Below are 15,747 nucleotides of genomic sequence, written 5' to 3' on the forward strand. Positions count from 1 at the left end.
ATCCCTTCTCTACTGATCTCTGAAGCCGTTTTCACAGCTGTGCATGGCAGCATAGGAAGGCTGCCCCACCTTGTTATTTCACACATGGACTGTCAATAATACATTAACTCTGTCACCCCTGGAATTTGGCACAAGCCTTAGAAGGCTGTAATCATGGCATACACCTCTGCATCAGCATCTGTATTTCACAAACGCATATCAGACGATCTTTGTGGGACTCTGTAAACTACTTGGTCTTGTTACCCAGACATTAAAGACTACAAAAGCAATATGTCTCCGCCGGAAGGTGAAGTTTAGCAGACAATTATAATTTTGATTTTAAATGAACATAAATAACCATGGTAGCACACCCTAAAGAATAGCACCATAAATATGCACGGCACTGCTGTATGAAAAGGTGGCCTGTCTGCTCAGGTATTTGTTTTTCCCCTTATTTGCCTTGACTCTCATGGTATTGCAGGAAGCTGCTTTTTTGCATAAACATGTCATGTTTACCTTTTGGACATCCAAAAGTATTTATTATGGAGCAGGAAGATGGAAGATCCTTTTAAAGATATCAGCATTTATGGAATTAAAGAACTGCCATTTTGTATATTATTATTTTAAAATATATGTAGTGCTTGGGTTAGATTTTTTAACGTATGTAATTTTTAAGATGTATTTAGAAGTGGAGCTGTGGAGTCACTGAATAATGGATTTTCAGAAGTTGGTTTACGGTTAAGGTAGCTCATCCTTGAGAATCCTTAAGTGTGGTCTGCTGAGAGAACTCAATCTCTGCTGCGGAGTTTTAGTATGTATCACACAATTGCCATTTCTCTTGTGTCTGTGTATCATTTTTAAATGAGTGTCCATACCAGTTTAAGGACTTTGATACAAATAAAACATGACAGTACCATCAACAAAAGCTATTTTGTCTGCCAGTCAATATTGCTCCCACTGTAATTATCTATGACAAAAACAGATTCTGTAAAATTAGCCACTGAATTATGTGGTAGGAAGAAAACAGTTTGTGATTTATCATACTCTAGGTTGGAGGTAGATGGCCCTTTGTCAGGTCCTGATGGGAGAAATCTTTCTTCTTGCATTGTTTAAAAAAAATTGCTTCATGCATAGTAATAACATTCATCCATATTCTGCCTTAAGTCTGAATAAAAACTATGAATAAAAATGGTTTTAATGGTAATGACTGCCTCATAACACACACAGCTGAATCTGGAGTTTTTTTAACACGTCATGTCATGGCTAAGTTGTTTTGCTTCCTTGCAGAATGCGGCATATTATTGCAATTTATTATGGCAAAAATTTAACTCTAATGAATAAAAGCAGACCGGCTTAGTGTATCTGAAGAAATTGGAGCTTGAAAAGCCTCAGCTACACTCCAGGCCGCCTCACAGTTTTAACCAGCTGATGGCAGGACTGCTGAAGTGCTGGTAATCAAGCAGTTTGCTAAACTGAACTGAATCCTGGGTTTTGAGCAGGCAGACAGATGTGTGGTTTATCTTACCCTCAAGCTACCCAAGGGGTGATTTAAAAAAAAGTTTTTAAAGTTTTTTTATTTGCCAAAGAAACAGAGCTCTGAATTGATGTTAACCTATCTGAATATCTTCCCTCTTTCTTTTTGCCCCTTTTCTTTGCAAAGAGCCATTTAGGTAATGTACTTGTCGACATGAAACTGATTGATATCAAAGACACCTTGCCAGTGGGCTTCATTCCTATTCAAGAGACGGTGGATACACGTAAGCAAACATTATCCAACAAACTTAACATTATAACACTTTTTTTTTCTTTCCTGTCTCTCTCTCTCTCTCTCTCTCACTCTTTTTGTGTTGAGTACCTCAGACGAAATGCTGCATATTCCCAATGGGCCGGTTTGGTGGGGTTTGTGAATATTTTATAGCGCAGGTTCTCCTAATTTATGAGGATCTTTGGGGATAATTTTTTTTTTTCCCTGGAGGTAGTGCAGAGGGAATCATGAGTCATTGTTTATCTGAGCGTGAGTGATGCTTTCTTTATGTGGGATTTATTTATTTATGTATTTATTTGGGAAGAGTATGAGTGGAGTGTGGTTATCTAATATTAATGAAATGCATTCCCCATTGGATTTAGTGCTTTTCAAGTTTTCGGTTTCAATGTATCCAATCTCTGGCTTTATAACTGAATATTTGGTTTGTGCCTAGAGCAATTTTCACCTGATTGACTTTTAATTTGCCCCCAAATAAAAGATGATGTAGCTCCTGAGACATGGACAAGGATTATTTAGTTTTTTGTGTATTTTAATACACCCTCAATTATTATTTTTTTAAAGTGCCAAAATAATATTTGTTTGTGTGTGTGTGGTTGGTTTTCAATCATGTTTGGGTGGGTGTGAAAAGTTACTAATTGCTAATTTGGCTCACGTGCTAAGAAATATAATATTTTCTCATTAACTGATTTAAAGAAATACCTTTTTTTCTTCAGTTTATTTTTATGTATTGCAAGGCAGCACATAGTCTGCCCTGCGTTGTGCTGCCAATGAGCCTGTCTGTGATCGAAAAGTATGCATCCCTCTCTCCACCTGCAGAGGAACCAGCTTTCAGAAAACGGAGGCTGTGTATAAAATTTATTCCCCGGGACTCGACAGAAGCTGCAATCTGTGATATTCGCATCCTTGGGAAATCGAAACAAGCCCCTCCGCAGTACACGTTCATTGGGTAGGGATTGTGCTTCTCACTTTTTTTCTGTGTTTTCCCTACATTGTATCCCCTTGATACTGAGCCTACGCTTTATCTAGTTAGATACTGGGGGGGAAGTGCTCATTTTCTTAAAAGGTAGAATTAAGAGGCTGATTCAATTAAAATGAAAGTTTCCAAAGGGTGGAGGAGAGAAGATGCATTCCCTTACTCACAAGTAATTGCTTAATTTCCTTTTTTCCCCCTCCTTGCAAAGTAACACTTTGTGTCCAGTGGTTGGATTCAGTTGTTCCCCCAAGGACTTCCCACTGTGCACCTTGTTTCCATTACCTGTTTTAGTTGGTCTCTGGCTTTGATTGATTGACTTTCACACCTCTACTCTGCAGCCGGCCAGCAGATCAAATCCAGGAACATGGCCGCCGCCTGGCCAGCCGGCCTGCATTGTCAACACATTTCTGTTCACTTACAACACTGCACAACATGCAAAAGAAAGAGTGCTGTACTGCTTATATATACAATCTGATTCTGTTGATCTCCCCAGATTTCATCTGTTTCCATGTATCAATAAAGCAGTAAACAGACCTGGGCTATGCCATTTAACTAAACGTTTGTACGTGTTGCTTGCTTTGGTTTATTTAAACAAAGGAGTCATATACTGAAGTGACAATGTGAAAATGCCATGTTAAACACTAGGAGATTTTGGTTGTGTCCCATGATGTCTTGTAGAGAACTCAACAACATGGGGATCTGGTATCGCATGGGGAAAGTACCTAGGACACAGGAGCCAGCTCTCTCTCCTGCTCCCACCACGCAAATAGCCACCACTGCTGCTGCCCCTGCTCCCAACCTACCCCGGTAAGATCATCGCCTACTGCTCCCTGCAACCCGCAGCCATACACAACTTCTCGTTTACTCGGACACTAAAGCCCTGAGCAAAGACTTATTACAGACCCACCTTTGGCTAGCAGACAAAAATGCTTATGAAGCAGTTTTCTATTAAACTAACAAGTCTTTCAAAACATACGTGAGAAAAACGTAATTTGTTGTAAGCTCAGAATGGGGTATATCGAGTCAGTCCGTCTGTCCCTGAATATGGCTGAATACCATTTAATGTCTCTGTGACATTCCTGACATTGAAAAAGCATGCCGTAATAAAAAAACTCTATGTTTTGGAGCTGTGAGGGGGTTGGTCTGGTACAGAAATCCTGTGTTTGGTACATAAGTTCAATAAGGCAAATTCCTGCTACTTACTGCAAATCCTATGAGAGGAAACCAGGTCACTTTCTGGATGAAATGAGGAGAGTACACGCATGCAGACAGGCCGGGGACTCGGCCCGGAGGAGCACAGACAGCCAGAGGAAGTGTTTGGATAGATGATGGAGTTTACCTCCACTTAGCTGTAGAGTTTGCACAGGCTCCGGGGGGAATGGAGGTGGCTTTGAACTCCATCCAGATTAAGCATTTCACTTATTTATGCTCAAGGTTTGCTTAGCAAATTGTAAATAAACAGTTGGACTTCTTTGGAAACAGCCACAATGGTTGTGGGGGGTTCTGCTTCTAGTTCCAAATGAAAAGCTTGATTTGCACGGTTCAGACAGGATATGTCTTGATCACCAATAACAATAACCAGTAAATAGATTATGTTGCATAAAAGGAGGTTTTTTTTTTTTTTTTTTTTAAATATCTAAAGGATCGACATCAAGGTAACATCATGGAGTATGTATTAAACAAAGGTAGTTCTCTGCATGCAACATCTTTATGGTTTAATATAAATCCTGTTTTAATAACTGTGGCAGCTTTAATGGCTTACTTTGTGAGATGTACGGTAGGATGAAAAGATAATTAATGGTGGATCATTAACAGGTGTTGGATTAAAGAGCAATAGCCTACTCCAGTGGTATATGAGAGAGAAGAGAGGGCACCACAGCAATGTGCAGTTATGTCTGTGCTGATGAGGCACTGGTGTCCCGAATTAACAGGCTGTTAGTTTTGATGTTAAAAGAAGGAGATGCAATGAAACTACATTACAGGTGTCCACCCCTCCCCTCCCCCTCAGCTCCCAGGTTTTGATGCACGCTTTCAAGTTCGCAAGGAATTGCAGAAACAAATTGTACCTCCGAGCAGTCTTCCCACCTGGAAGCATGCTGAGATCACAAACAGAGCAACTCGGGCTCGCTGTATTATTAAAATTCATTGCTTGCTCTGGGATAATTTTACATCCACAAATACATATGCATACATGAACAGAAACTAGACTCTGGACACTTTAAACTCTATTTAATCAAGGAGTGCGTACATGTATAATTCAAATTAAAGGCAGCTTGGATTTTTTTTTTTTTTTTTTTTTAATTTTTAATATTTTTGTTTTCGGCAGATGTTTGCCTTTTTTTCCCCCTGGCTTTGTTTTTCTTTTTTACGCTGCTGGGTTTTGCAATCACAAATCCAACTAAATATTTCTGTTTCCTAATGATGCGAAGTGGTGTTCTACTTTTTAATCACCTTCTCTGCTTATTGAGGATAATGTAATGCTAGTGGTACTGACACAATGTAGCTGATGAGGTGGAACTACATCACTGAGGAAGCAAGGAAAATACAATTTTAATTTCTAGTATGCTTCTCGTAAGCAATGGCACCAGCAGCCATTGTGCATGATCAGAAGTGCTTCAGTCAGCCTGTGCAATAAAGCCCAGTCTGCAGTATAATGAATATGAATTTAAGTGAAAATGTTTCCAGATTTAAGTCTTTGGGGGGGGTTTATTTGTATTTCTCTTTCATTGATTACATTTATAACCCTAGTTATTTTTAGTGACAACCATTTAAGTATGAATGTATACTCAATTTATTTTACAGTCACATTTTGGGTTCTTCAGCAGAAAGATCTGTGAATTTACAATACTGAAGTCTCTCACTAATGCATGAAACAAACGCTCCTGTGGAAATTAAAACTGAGCATGACATTTTACAATCATAACCGAATATTTATTTTTGTGTTTGTTTCAAGAAAAAGTTATTAACGCGATGGGAAGAATCTCTCATATTCAATAACATATCTTATAGAATAACGTGTACAAGTCCATTCCTGAGTTCTCCAGGGTAGGACAGCCACAGGAGTGAACAAGAATGCTTTAAGCCAGTCAAAACAGGTTTTTTTTTGTATTTGAAAAATGTTTCACAGCCCCAAACCTAGATCCCCTTCTGGCAGCTGTTATGTTTTTCATTTGTCCGTTTGGCCTCATTTCAATGAGCTGGTCTTTTATTCTGTTTTAGGAAAGGCCAGCCATGCAATTATTAACTCCATAATGCTGAAAATCAGAGCTGGTGGAAGTAGCATTTTAAGATATACACAAGGCAGTGCACTCTGTTCACGGGGACCTCTCTGCCGCCGAGCTTGCCATTTGTTTCCCTGATAAAACTGTCATTCGGAGGCTAATATCTGACCTCCAGACTACTGATGGCATAAATTAGCCAATCTTTTTTTTTATTTATTTTTTCTTCATTTTGGGAATCAAGGTTTTTGACATTTTTTCCCTCAGAATAATGGCCCGTTTTACAACCATACCTCCTCGCAACTCAAAGCCGTAAATAAAAGTTGAAGATTTTTCTACTCTAGACGAGCCAGATTGCTTTGTACTTTGGCTTTTCTCACAAATTGATTTAGAAGTGTATTACGGTAAAGAAGTTCTTCCTGTCAACAATAGCGATACTTCTGTCAGGGTTGAAATCTTACTGGCCTGTCCTCCATGTTTGCCTCTGACTGAGATTCATATCATGTTGAAATCCTAAGAACTCCAATTGATAGGACTGAATAGAGTGCAACACTCGGAATGGTACACCGAATTCTCTCCGCTGGGGAAGGACAAACCCTTATGGGTCTTCGGGGTATTCACCTGAAACCGAGTAACATAAAACAAAGCATCCACTCCATCTCTGGAGAAAGGGAGCATTCCATCCAGTTGACTTAGTATTCCTCGTCACATTCTTTGTCTTCATGTGATTTGTTTTATTATTATTATTGTATGTGTATTATGTATAAAGTCCACAGCCTTCATTTCATCTGGAATATACTATGACCAGTATCTGAGTGGCACAATATGGAAGTGGCCGCCTCTCAGCTGTTTAAATTGAGACTAATTCCCATCCCTGATGGTGGTGTAATTTTCTGAAGTGTGTTCGACATTTAGCTGGAAATGTAGGACATGAAGCTCAGCACTTGAGCACTCACAGCTTTCATTGTAGAATGATCTCGCAGGTTCCGGAAGCCATATGTCTAGAAGCTGCTCTCTGGTCTTTCAAGGCATTGAAAAGCTGTTCTTTTTTATTATCATTAAACCAAATAACGTCTACCCACGTATTTTTTTTTTTAGCATATATATTTATTTATTTTTAACTCCATTTATCACACGATGAACATTTGCCCTGGCATTTTAAGTGGTCAATCTTCTAGGCTATCCACAGTGTTAATCTGATGCAAAAATGTGTTGGATTCACTATAGTGTTGCTGACAGAAATCATTAGCCCTGGGCTATCTATGGTTAAGGAGCAATTTATTTTCCATAAGCCAAGTTTGCAGGTTATTGAAATTCTGTCGTGAATGGCCTTGATGCTCATTTGTAATCCCAGCTGATAGTAGGAAAATAGTATGTGCATTTTTTTTTTTTTTTTTTTTTAGGAAATATTTTGTTGAGACGCACTCAAGAGAATTGTATGGCATAACTTCGAGGAGAGCAGTACCAACTATAGAAAAGTACAGTGTTAGCTATAGAAGACAGGCCATTTGTCACTACTGCGGTTTCTGGTTTTATTTCTTTTTTGTTTTCTTTCTTTTTTTCTTTTTTAGAACTGTAGTATTTTCATATATTCTCTAAAATGGAAATCATCTCTTATGAAGGTGCAGCAGACGTCCTTAAATGATTGAAGATGAGGAATTTCCATGGAGTCTTCCCTCTCTATTTTTTCCAATTGAATTCTTGATCTGCTTCATTAAACCACAGGAGCTGAGTGTCATGTGGGATGAGTTTTAGCTAATTGTTTAATTAAACTGATTGTGCAAATACACTTACAGGTGCAAATGAAAAGATTGTGATCAAAATGTGAAAGGTTTTGGTAGCTTAGCACCTTGATGCTGTCATCCGTCGATCGTAGTCAACAACAAAGATTAACTTAAATCATCTGCGCTGTACAAGAGTGCTACAAAATTAAGACAAGTGTATGACATATCATGAAACCTATATGGAAACTTTAGCATTTAGAAAAAAAAGCAACCTAGCAAATCAGATGATTATAGTATGCATGGAGCTTGTATTTGGGGGGTGGGGTGATGCTTGTAATTACAGCATCACTCTGTAGAAAGTTCTTGTGAAGCAGTATCATCCGAGGCAGTGTTTTGCACAGCAGTGATAGTGTGAGGGGAATGCAAATTAGCTCCCTATAGCTGTCTGCTTGCGCGTTGTCTCCCTGGCAGTGCTGGAAGTGTTGAGATGGTGTCATGGAGTAGGCAGGAAGTGTGTCAAAACAAGAGCTTCAGCTACTGCTTTTCGCCGTGCTTTTCTCTGGCGTTTCTCTGGCTCTACCACGGCCTGTCAGCAGAAGAGCATTTCTTGTGTTCCCTCTTTCTAATGGATGTTAAGTGCTTCTATTTTTAACAGTTTTATTTCAGTTTTTTTCTTCTTCTCTTTTGGCTTTCAACAACCACAGTTTGCATACATTGCATACTCCTTTACTGGGTTCAGACGCAAAACCTTGTAGAGATTAGTGTCGTTAAGATTCTGGGGGAAGGTTTTATCTTGTCTGTTTGACACCTGTACTATGCATAAATGGAGGCGTGAATAGTGCTTACTGTAATTGATATATAGAGATAGATGGTGTGTGTGTTTCTATTTAATCATATTTGATAAGCATTTAGTCACAATTTATTAATTTTTTTCCATCAGACAGTAAACTAAATTCCTACTTTTTGTTCACAGTGAAACTCTGAGCTCCTAATGGCGGTTAAACTATTGTTCACTTTGAGGGCCATCTAGATTATATGCAAGCAGGAAAATTGTGTACTGCCTTGCTGAGTACAGGTTCAAAGTCTCTTTCAACTCTGTCTTGTCAGTACTTTTCTTGTTGATTTCCAGAGCTGTGAGATATGAATGTGTCTCGCTAATGTTTTGAAAGCTGACTGATGAATTTGGAGTCACTGCAAAGCAAGTGCCTTCAGTGTCTCATTGATGGAACAGACCTGTCCTGCTTTATTATTACAATCATTTAGAGACTTGACTTCCCTTGTCTTTTTAAGTACGTTTATTTGTTGGCTTGCCAAAGGGCACTGTGCTTCCCAAGACCCTGATCGGACTTGGCACTCATCAGTCTACATTGCACGTTACAGACGTGCCTAATACACAGCAGGTTTTAGCCATCCAGCTGTGGGGGATGCACAGTTTTCTGGGCCTTACGTGTTACTACCTTATTCAAAGCCTACTTCTCCTGCCCCATTACAATTTGTTTTCATCACAACATGAAAAAAGTGTTTATTTTTCTTAATTATATTTTAATGTAATTATTGTTGACAGTCACACTTTCCAGGTCAGCTGGTCTGTGTTTATTCTGGTACTTTATTATTTTGCTTAGAATCTGCTCTGTTCCATTTCTTACATAGTTCTACAGTATTCTGCAGTATTTTGTTGCTTCTGTAGCATGCATTTGTTTTCCTGAAGTAAAAAACACAAACAGCGGAGCAGGTGCACCAGCTCATTTTGATGAACTTGCGATTGTACTGCATTTTTCTACTGGGTGACATTATTGACACTGTGACATTTTTTGTTTTTTAGACTGCGTTTTAAAAGAGCTGGAGGTTTACTAGTTAAAACTTGTAATTGTTTAAATCTTCCAGGCTGTGCTCCCAGTTTTGTGGTAATTTAATGAGGAACTACACTGTAATTAAATATTCAAATTAGAAATAAGTGTCAATATGGCTTCTCATTGCCGAGAATGATGATTAATTGTATTCAAAACTCTAGTGGCCGACATAATCTGAACAAAACCGCTGCTGTTGATTATGTAGCAATACACTTGCCGTGTTTTTGTTTTAAGAATTAGACTGGTAATTGATTTGCCATATGCCGGCCTAGCGAGCATACTTAAAAGATATGTTTGTAAAGCTCAGGATTTCGTCTCTGTGCTTTTCTGCCTTTTTTCTCTTTGTTTTTAAAACAGAGTTGTCTGACTCTTCCATGTTTAGTTCTGCAATCTCTCCTCCTTTTTTAAACTTCTACTTTGATTAATAAGTTGGGCCTTCCCTGGAAGTAGGCTGACCAAGCCAGGGGTCATCTTCATTTTTTTATTGTGGTTCCTATCTACCATTTTAATTTTACTAATCTAAAAACATTCCCCAGACAGTTTGTCGCTGAAACACTCAACAATCACACTTATTGAACAAATACTTTTTAATAGCAATTTAGACAGAAATGGTGGGTAAAAATGGTGCTGAAAAGCTGGAGAGATCAGAATTTGGGTTCTTTGAGTTTAATTAACATTTTGAGTTGCATAATTTATGAATGAAAAATGAATGAATTTAGAGAATGTTGTGCTGTATAGTATTCAAACGGATTTCTGTTATTTTTGGCTGTTAAGATGGCTGAGCAGTTTAAAACATTTTGCAAAGAGAGCATCCAAGCAATTTCCCCGGTTTATCGGTGTTTGTGAAATGTCTCATTGCCTGCGAGTCATGTCCCGTGTTTCTGTGTTGGAGTCAACCTTTGCAATGGAAGGGAAGTCTTCATTAAATGTGGCAATCGGTTCCACAAGATTGATGCCAACCTTTTAAAAATTCACCACTGGCCTGGGTTTAACTCCGCCAAATGCAGATGTAAATGAACAGGGAAAAGTCGACCCTATCAAAGAAAATAAATCTGAGCCTCGGACGTCAGTTCATAAATACCGCAACCTGTCAGGAAGGTTGTTTTATTGTTATTGATATAAATAATTTTATTTATTTAATATCCGCTGTGAGATAAGAGAGCCGCACACACACCAGGTCTAACTAACACTGCCTGCAGGAAGATATGATAAGGGTAATTTAGTAGTCTTTTTAATTAACAGTTGTATGTAAGTGCGTGTGTGTGTTTGTACATATATGAATCACCCTTAATTTTATCTTTGTCCCCTTATTTCCCAAAGAAAGATGAGAAGTATCAATTTTTGGGGGGACAGGTGGGCCAAGGTGGAGGAGTGGAGAAGCTTGTCAGAGGGGTTGCTTCTCTTTCAACCACTTTTATTTTGACCATTGGCATTTATAAATTTTAAACCATCTCCCAGGATATTAAATGCCAGAACTTTGACTTTGAAAGTCGTTTGATATTCATCAAGAATTAAAAATATATTTCTTAAGCATGAAATCGGAGATATAAGGTAGATTTTTTTTTTTTTTTTTCCTTTCGCACATGCTTGGAGGCATTCATCTCATCTTCAAAGCATGTCTAATACATAATTATACAGCACACATTTATGAGGAACGCACTTGCTTATTGCGTTTCCTAATTAGAGTTTGTGGGATGTGGAGTTTCATTCATGATAGTGCCGTTGATGTGCACCCGCGGTAGTTAAGCACTTATGTTCTATTAATGCACATTAAGTACAGTATGTTTGGCCTTTTGACTTTCTGTTTTTTATGCTGAATTAATGAACAAGTTAATATTGATGTGTTTCCCAAGTTAAATGTATAATTGGAAATGAATCACTCAGTGGTTCAGAGTGAAAAACGGGGCACCTCAAGTACACAGAAACTTCCTGCATGTTTTGAAAGAGAGAAATTGCAAATATGTAGCCTATAAAGAAAAAAAATTGTGTGTATGTATGTATATTTATTTTAATAACATCTGGATAGAAGCCAATTTTATTTTATTTTCATAAATATTTGTAAATAAGCATACCAATAATTTGTATCTTATTTGGTGGCCCATCTTCAGAAAGGGCGAGCTGTTCTGTGTCGGCTCACGGGGGTTTTACCTCGTGTCACGGGATTAGGGGGCAGGCGCTGTCCATCAGAGGAGGTGCAAAATCAAGGCTGTCTATTCACTGAACATTAAGCATCTCCTAATTCTCTTTCAATGAGAGCAGGGATGTGAACCCGAGGGCCCGAGGGCTAAATCCCAAACAATCATTAAAGGTCTGGGAAATGGGAAGCACAAAGCCTGACAAGTGTGTGCACCTGGGCTGCATGTAACCCCCCTTTCTGTGATTGCATCTGGCTCTACTTTCTTTCATGGTTAGAAAGGGGGTTACAGTGAGGTTTTCAGGGTCTCTCGATTGAATTGCTGTCATTGTTGTTACAGCCATATATCGATGACGCTTCCTGCAAGTTTCCGCGGTAAAAACGCGACCAGGCCGGACTACGAGCACCAGAACTCCAGCTTATATGCCATATCAGGTAAGATGTTATTTAAAACAGACGAGTTAAGAAGAAATACAGAACAAATGTGTATATCTCTGTATCTTTTTTTTTTTTTTTTTTTTTTCTGCTGATTCTCCAAAATGCTTTATAAATGTTTGAATTAAACGCTTCTCTATTAGGTCATGACACAAAGGTTTGGCCCACTCTCTGTGCTGGTATATCTGCAGTCTGTATACAGTGAGCACGGTGATCAGGTTTCCCCAAACAGGAGCTGCATGTATCTCTCATTTGTGCAGAGAAACCTGTGACTATTCTGAGATGTAACTTACTGTGTTTAAAGCTTCTCCACCTTGATGTAAATGGGATTAGATTTACGAGGCTGTGACCAATTGACTGGATAAACCCCCCCCACGTGTGCTCCCCACAGCTTGTTCTGTGCAAGCACTAAAGTTTATTTATCAGCTGAGTGAAGCCCAGAGTACGTACTCCTGCCCACCTTATGCCATCCCAGCGCTGTCACACAAGCCAGCCCCTGCCAACTGCTGGAACCGAGAGAGCATGATATTTTCTTCAGCTGTAGAGAGACACCCAGTGGTGAACAATACGTCATCCTACCCTGAGAACGAGAGAATGCGGGGGAGAGGGGGATGAACATTCAATGCCATTCTGCTCATACCTGCTAGGGTCCCATTCTTCTTGTCACGTCCAATGTGAGGGTGGCTCAGAACCAGACACAATTAAATGTGCTAAAGCCTTCATGAGGTTAAGCGCATATTACAGTGCAATTATACTTAATCGTCATCTCCCTCTTTTCGAACTGAAAACTGGACAGTATGTGTGGAAGCTCCTGTGCCATATCACATGACTTACAGTGAGAATTGGTAGGTGTCCCCCCAAGATTCTTGTACGGTGATCTGGTTTAACATGGAAGAATAGCTTGGGATGTTTTGTGGAATACGAAAAAATAAAATTAAATAAAGAATATGGCCCTGGTTAAAATCTATTCAATGTTCATCTACTTTTGCTAACACAATGAAGGATTGCTTTAATTTTGTTTAGATCTATAGTATAATATACAGCATCAAAAAAAATCTAGACATTGAGGCATTAAACTGAAAGTGCATATTTATTTTCTTTAAACAAAATCTACTAAAATAATATGGTGTTAGGTGCTGTTCAAAAATATTTTTTCTGTATCAAGGTCTGGGCTTTACCCAGGTCTAGGCTGTAGTTGTAATAGCAACAGGGACATCCAAATGACAAATGGCCTTTTATAGATTTCCTCTGGGCATCCAGTGAATAATTTTACTGGCGGATGCACATAGCCGGAGTGTTAAAGGTCGTATTGCCTGTTATGTGTTGTGCATCCTAACATGCCCATCAAAACACAGCCTGACCACCTAATTTCCTTGGATTGTTCCTTGATCTAGAACAGGTGGCGGGAAGAAGGCATGTGCCACGGTGTAGATTCCAGAACCAAGCCCTGTGAGGCTGTTTGTGGTTCCCCAGGGACTGTGTCTGAGTGACAGGGGAACCGCATGGTCTACAAAGCTTCTAGGCTCTATGGCAAGCCACCAATCACAAGCAGTGCGCTTATTGATCAGTTTAGGGGTTCTGACAATCTGTCAGAGTAAATACCTGACATCTCTCTCCGATGACTGGGCTGAAAGAGGTGTTGTGATGTTTGAAGCTCAGGTCTTTCTCCTCTTAGCCAAGTTCAAATCTCTGACCAGAACCAGATCTTTTAATATATATATAATATATAAACGGAACCGGATCTTGTTATATGTATGTAAATGGTTTTGTTTATTTTCTATGGTGAAGCTTTATTCTTTTCAAAAAGCAATTGGATATGGGGAAGCCTAAATTCCCAATTAAATTCAGGTGTGTTTCTTTTTTTCTCCCTTAATTAGGCCAATTAGTCCAACGTTTTTGCTTAGGGTTGTACTTTACTTCTGTTCAATTATTGTAGAAAGATGAAAGTATGTTCCAGAAGAAGCTTATGAAAGAATGGATATAGCCTATATATTGAGCATCCGGGCTGCATGCATTTTGTTTTGATTGCCATCATGGATGATTAAAACCCCAAATGTTGTGTATATATTGTATGAGTTAATCCACAGTCTAAACCACTCCATGTCATTAACGAGAAAAAAAAAAAAAAAGGAAAAAATTCTGGATTGAGAAGAAACAGTCCAGGCAAGACGGCTGATGTGTGTTAATTGTAAGGTGTATTGTGTGGGCTGTACAAGTGGAAAGGTGTGTTGACAGGTGGCCAGGTTTAGTCAGTATAAAACCATGTGTGCTCTGTCAACACTGAGCAGGCAGGCCTTTTGCGATTGATGAATTGCCTGCTTTCTTGATTAAACCTTCCGTCACTTAAAAACAAAACAAAAACAAAACCTGAAGAAGAAAAAAAAACAGCTAGTGTTTGTGTGGTAGAAAGCAACGTGTCAAAAAATAAATAAAAAGGCCCGTCTGTCTTGCCTACAGTTTGTACAGATGTTATGCGCAGCCTGTTTGACACTTATTACCAAAATATTAAAACCTGGTTTTCATTGATTTGCCTGTGAAGCCAACTTGATACACTAGACAGCCAGCACCAATAATCCTGAGCTGGCCTTCTCATAAATACCGAAACCCCAACGTCTTGGCTGCTTTTCTTTATTCGATTCACCTCTAATTCTTTGATCATTGGCAAGTTTTCTTTCCAATTCTTCGTCTACTGTATGCACATAGCAGGTTTAAACCATAGTATCTGTTCATTAGGCTGCAGTAATCGAAAGAGACAAAGTACTCAAGCTACTTCTACATGATCATAACAAAAAAAAGTCTAAAATACTAAGATAATTGGATGTGTCCCAGCTATGAGGGGAGATCTTTTTCTTTATTTTTTTTAAGTAGGAGTTTCAAAGTGAACCAGTCTTAGTTACTTACTGTAACTCTGACCTGGTTTTCTCTAAAAAGGCTACTTCTGATCATTTAAAATCTACTTTGAATTATTGTAAACTAGGAAGTGGAAGGTTCAGTGAGGATCTAAAGTGCATTTTTTTTTTCTTAATATTTTTATTAGAAAATTATGGCCAAAAAGTAAAATAGTTTTAGGTTTTACTCTTGTCTAAGGTATGTTTAATACTCTTGGATTTGGGGAGTCTCCTGGGTCACTCTCTCTACATTTGATTAAGGTGCAGCTACACTCTTTGCTGACACGAGAGATAACGTGCACTTTACTTCTCAGTGAAGTTTCCAATGCGCCCACAGGGAATGTTAGCGAGATTTCAGTGTAATAAAAAGAAAAACCTGATAAAAGTTAATGCATTAACATATCTACCGCATTAATCTAAAAAGCCAGAGATTGTCTTACTGATTTAACCTAATACGTAGCTCAATTATTTCAGGATCTGTTAAAAGAAGGGCAATTAACAGAAGAGGCAGACAGTTCATCCCTTTCAGAATAAAAAAAAAAAAAAATCAAAATTAACTTCAGTTTGCAAAATATCACAGCAGACCGATGACAAGGATTTTTGATTTCCCTGAACCGATATTAGAATCCCTATTAGAGTATGTGCATCTGCTTTTAATTTGCTCCAAATAATTGGAAAATGCAATGAAGCTTTCCAATTAAAGCACAGCTTTATGCTGTTTAATAATACCCCCATAATATTATAGCTTATGAAGTGACAGGTGAGTTGGTGTATGAATAAA

General features: G+C 38.6%; 1 protein-coding gene across 2 annotated transcripts in view; it reads left to right on the forward strand.

Moving 5' to 3' along the window:
* LOC136758613 (multivesicular body subunit 12B) overlaps positions 1-15,747 on the forward strand; it is a 55,976-nt gene that overhangs the window by 16,173 nt on the left and 24,056 nt on the right. For both annotated transcript variants that reach the window (XM_066713151.1, XM_066713150.1), the window contains exons 4-7: positions 1,640-1,736; positions 2,561-2,690; positions 3,396-3,524; positions 11,984-12,078. In XM_066713151.1, coding sequence (XP_066569248.1) covers positions 1,640-1,736; positions 2,561-2,690; positions 3,396-3,524; positions 11,984-12,078 — 451 coding nt within the window. The remainder of the gene's footprint in view (positions 1-1,639; positions 1,737-2,560; positions 2,691-3,395; positions 3,525-11,983; positions 12,079-15,747) is intronic.

Source organism: Amia ocellicauda, chromosome 9 (genome assembly GCF_036373705.1).
Source record: "Amia ocellicauda isolate fAmiCal2 chromosome 9, fAmiCal2.hap1, whole genome shotgun sequence".
Lineage (NCBI taxonomy): Eukaryota > Metazoa > Chordata > Actinopteri > Amiiformes > Amiidae > Amia > Amia ocellicauda.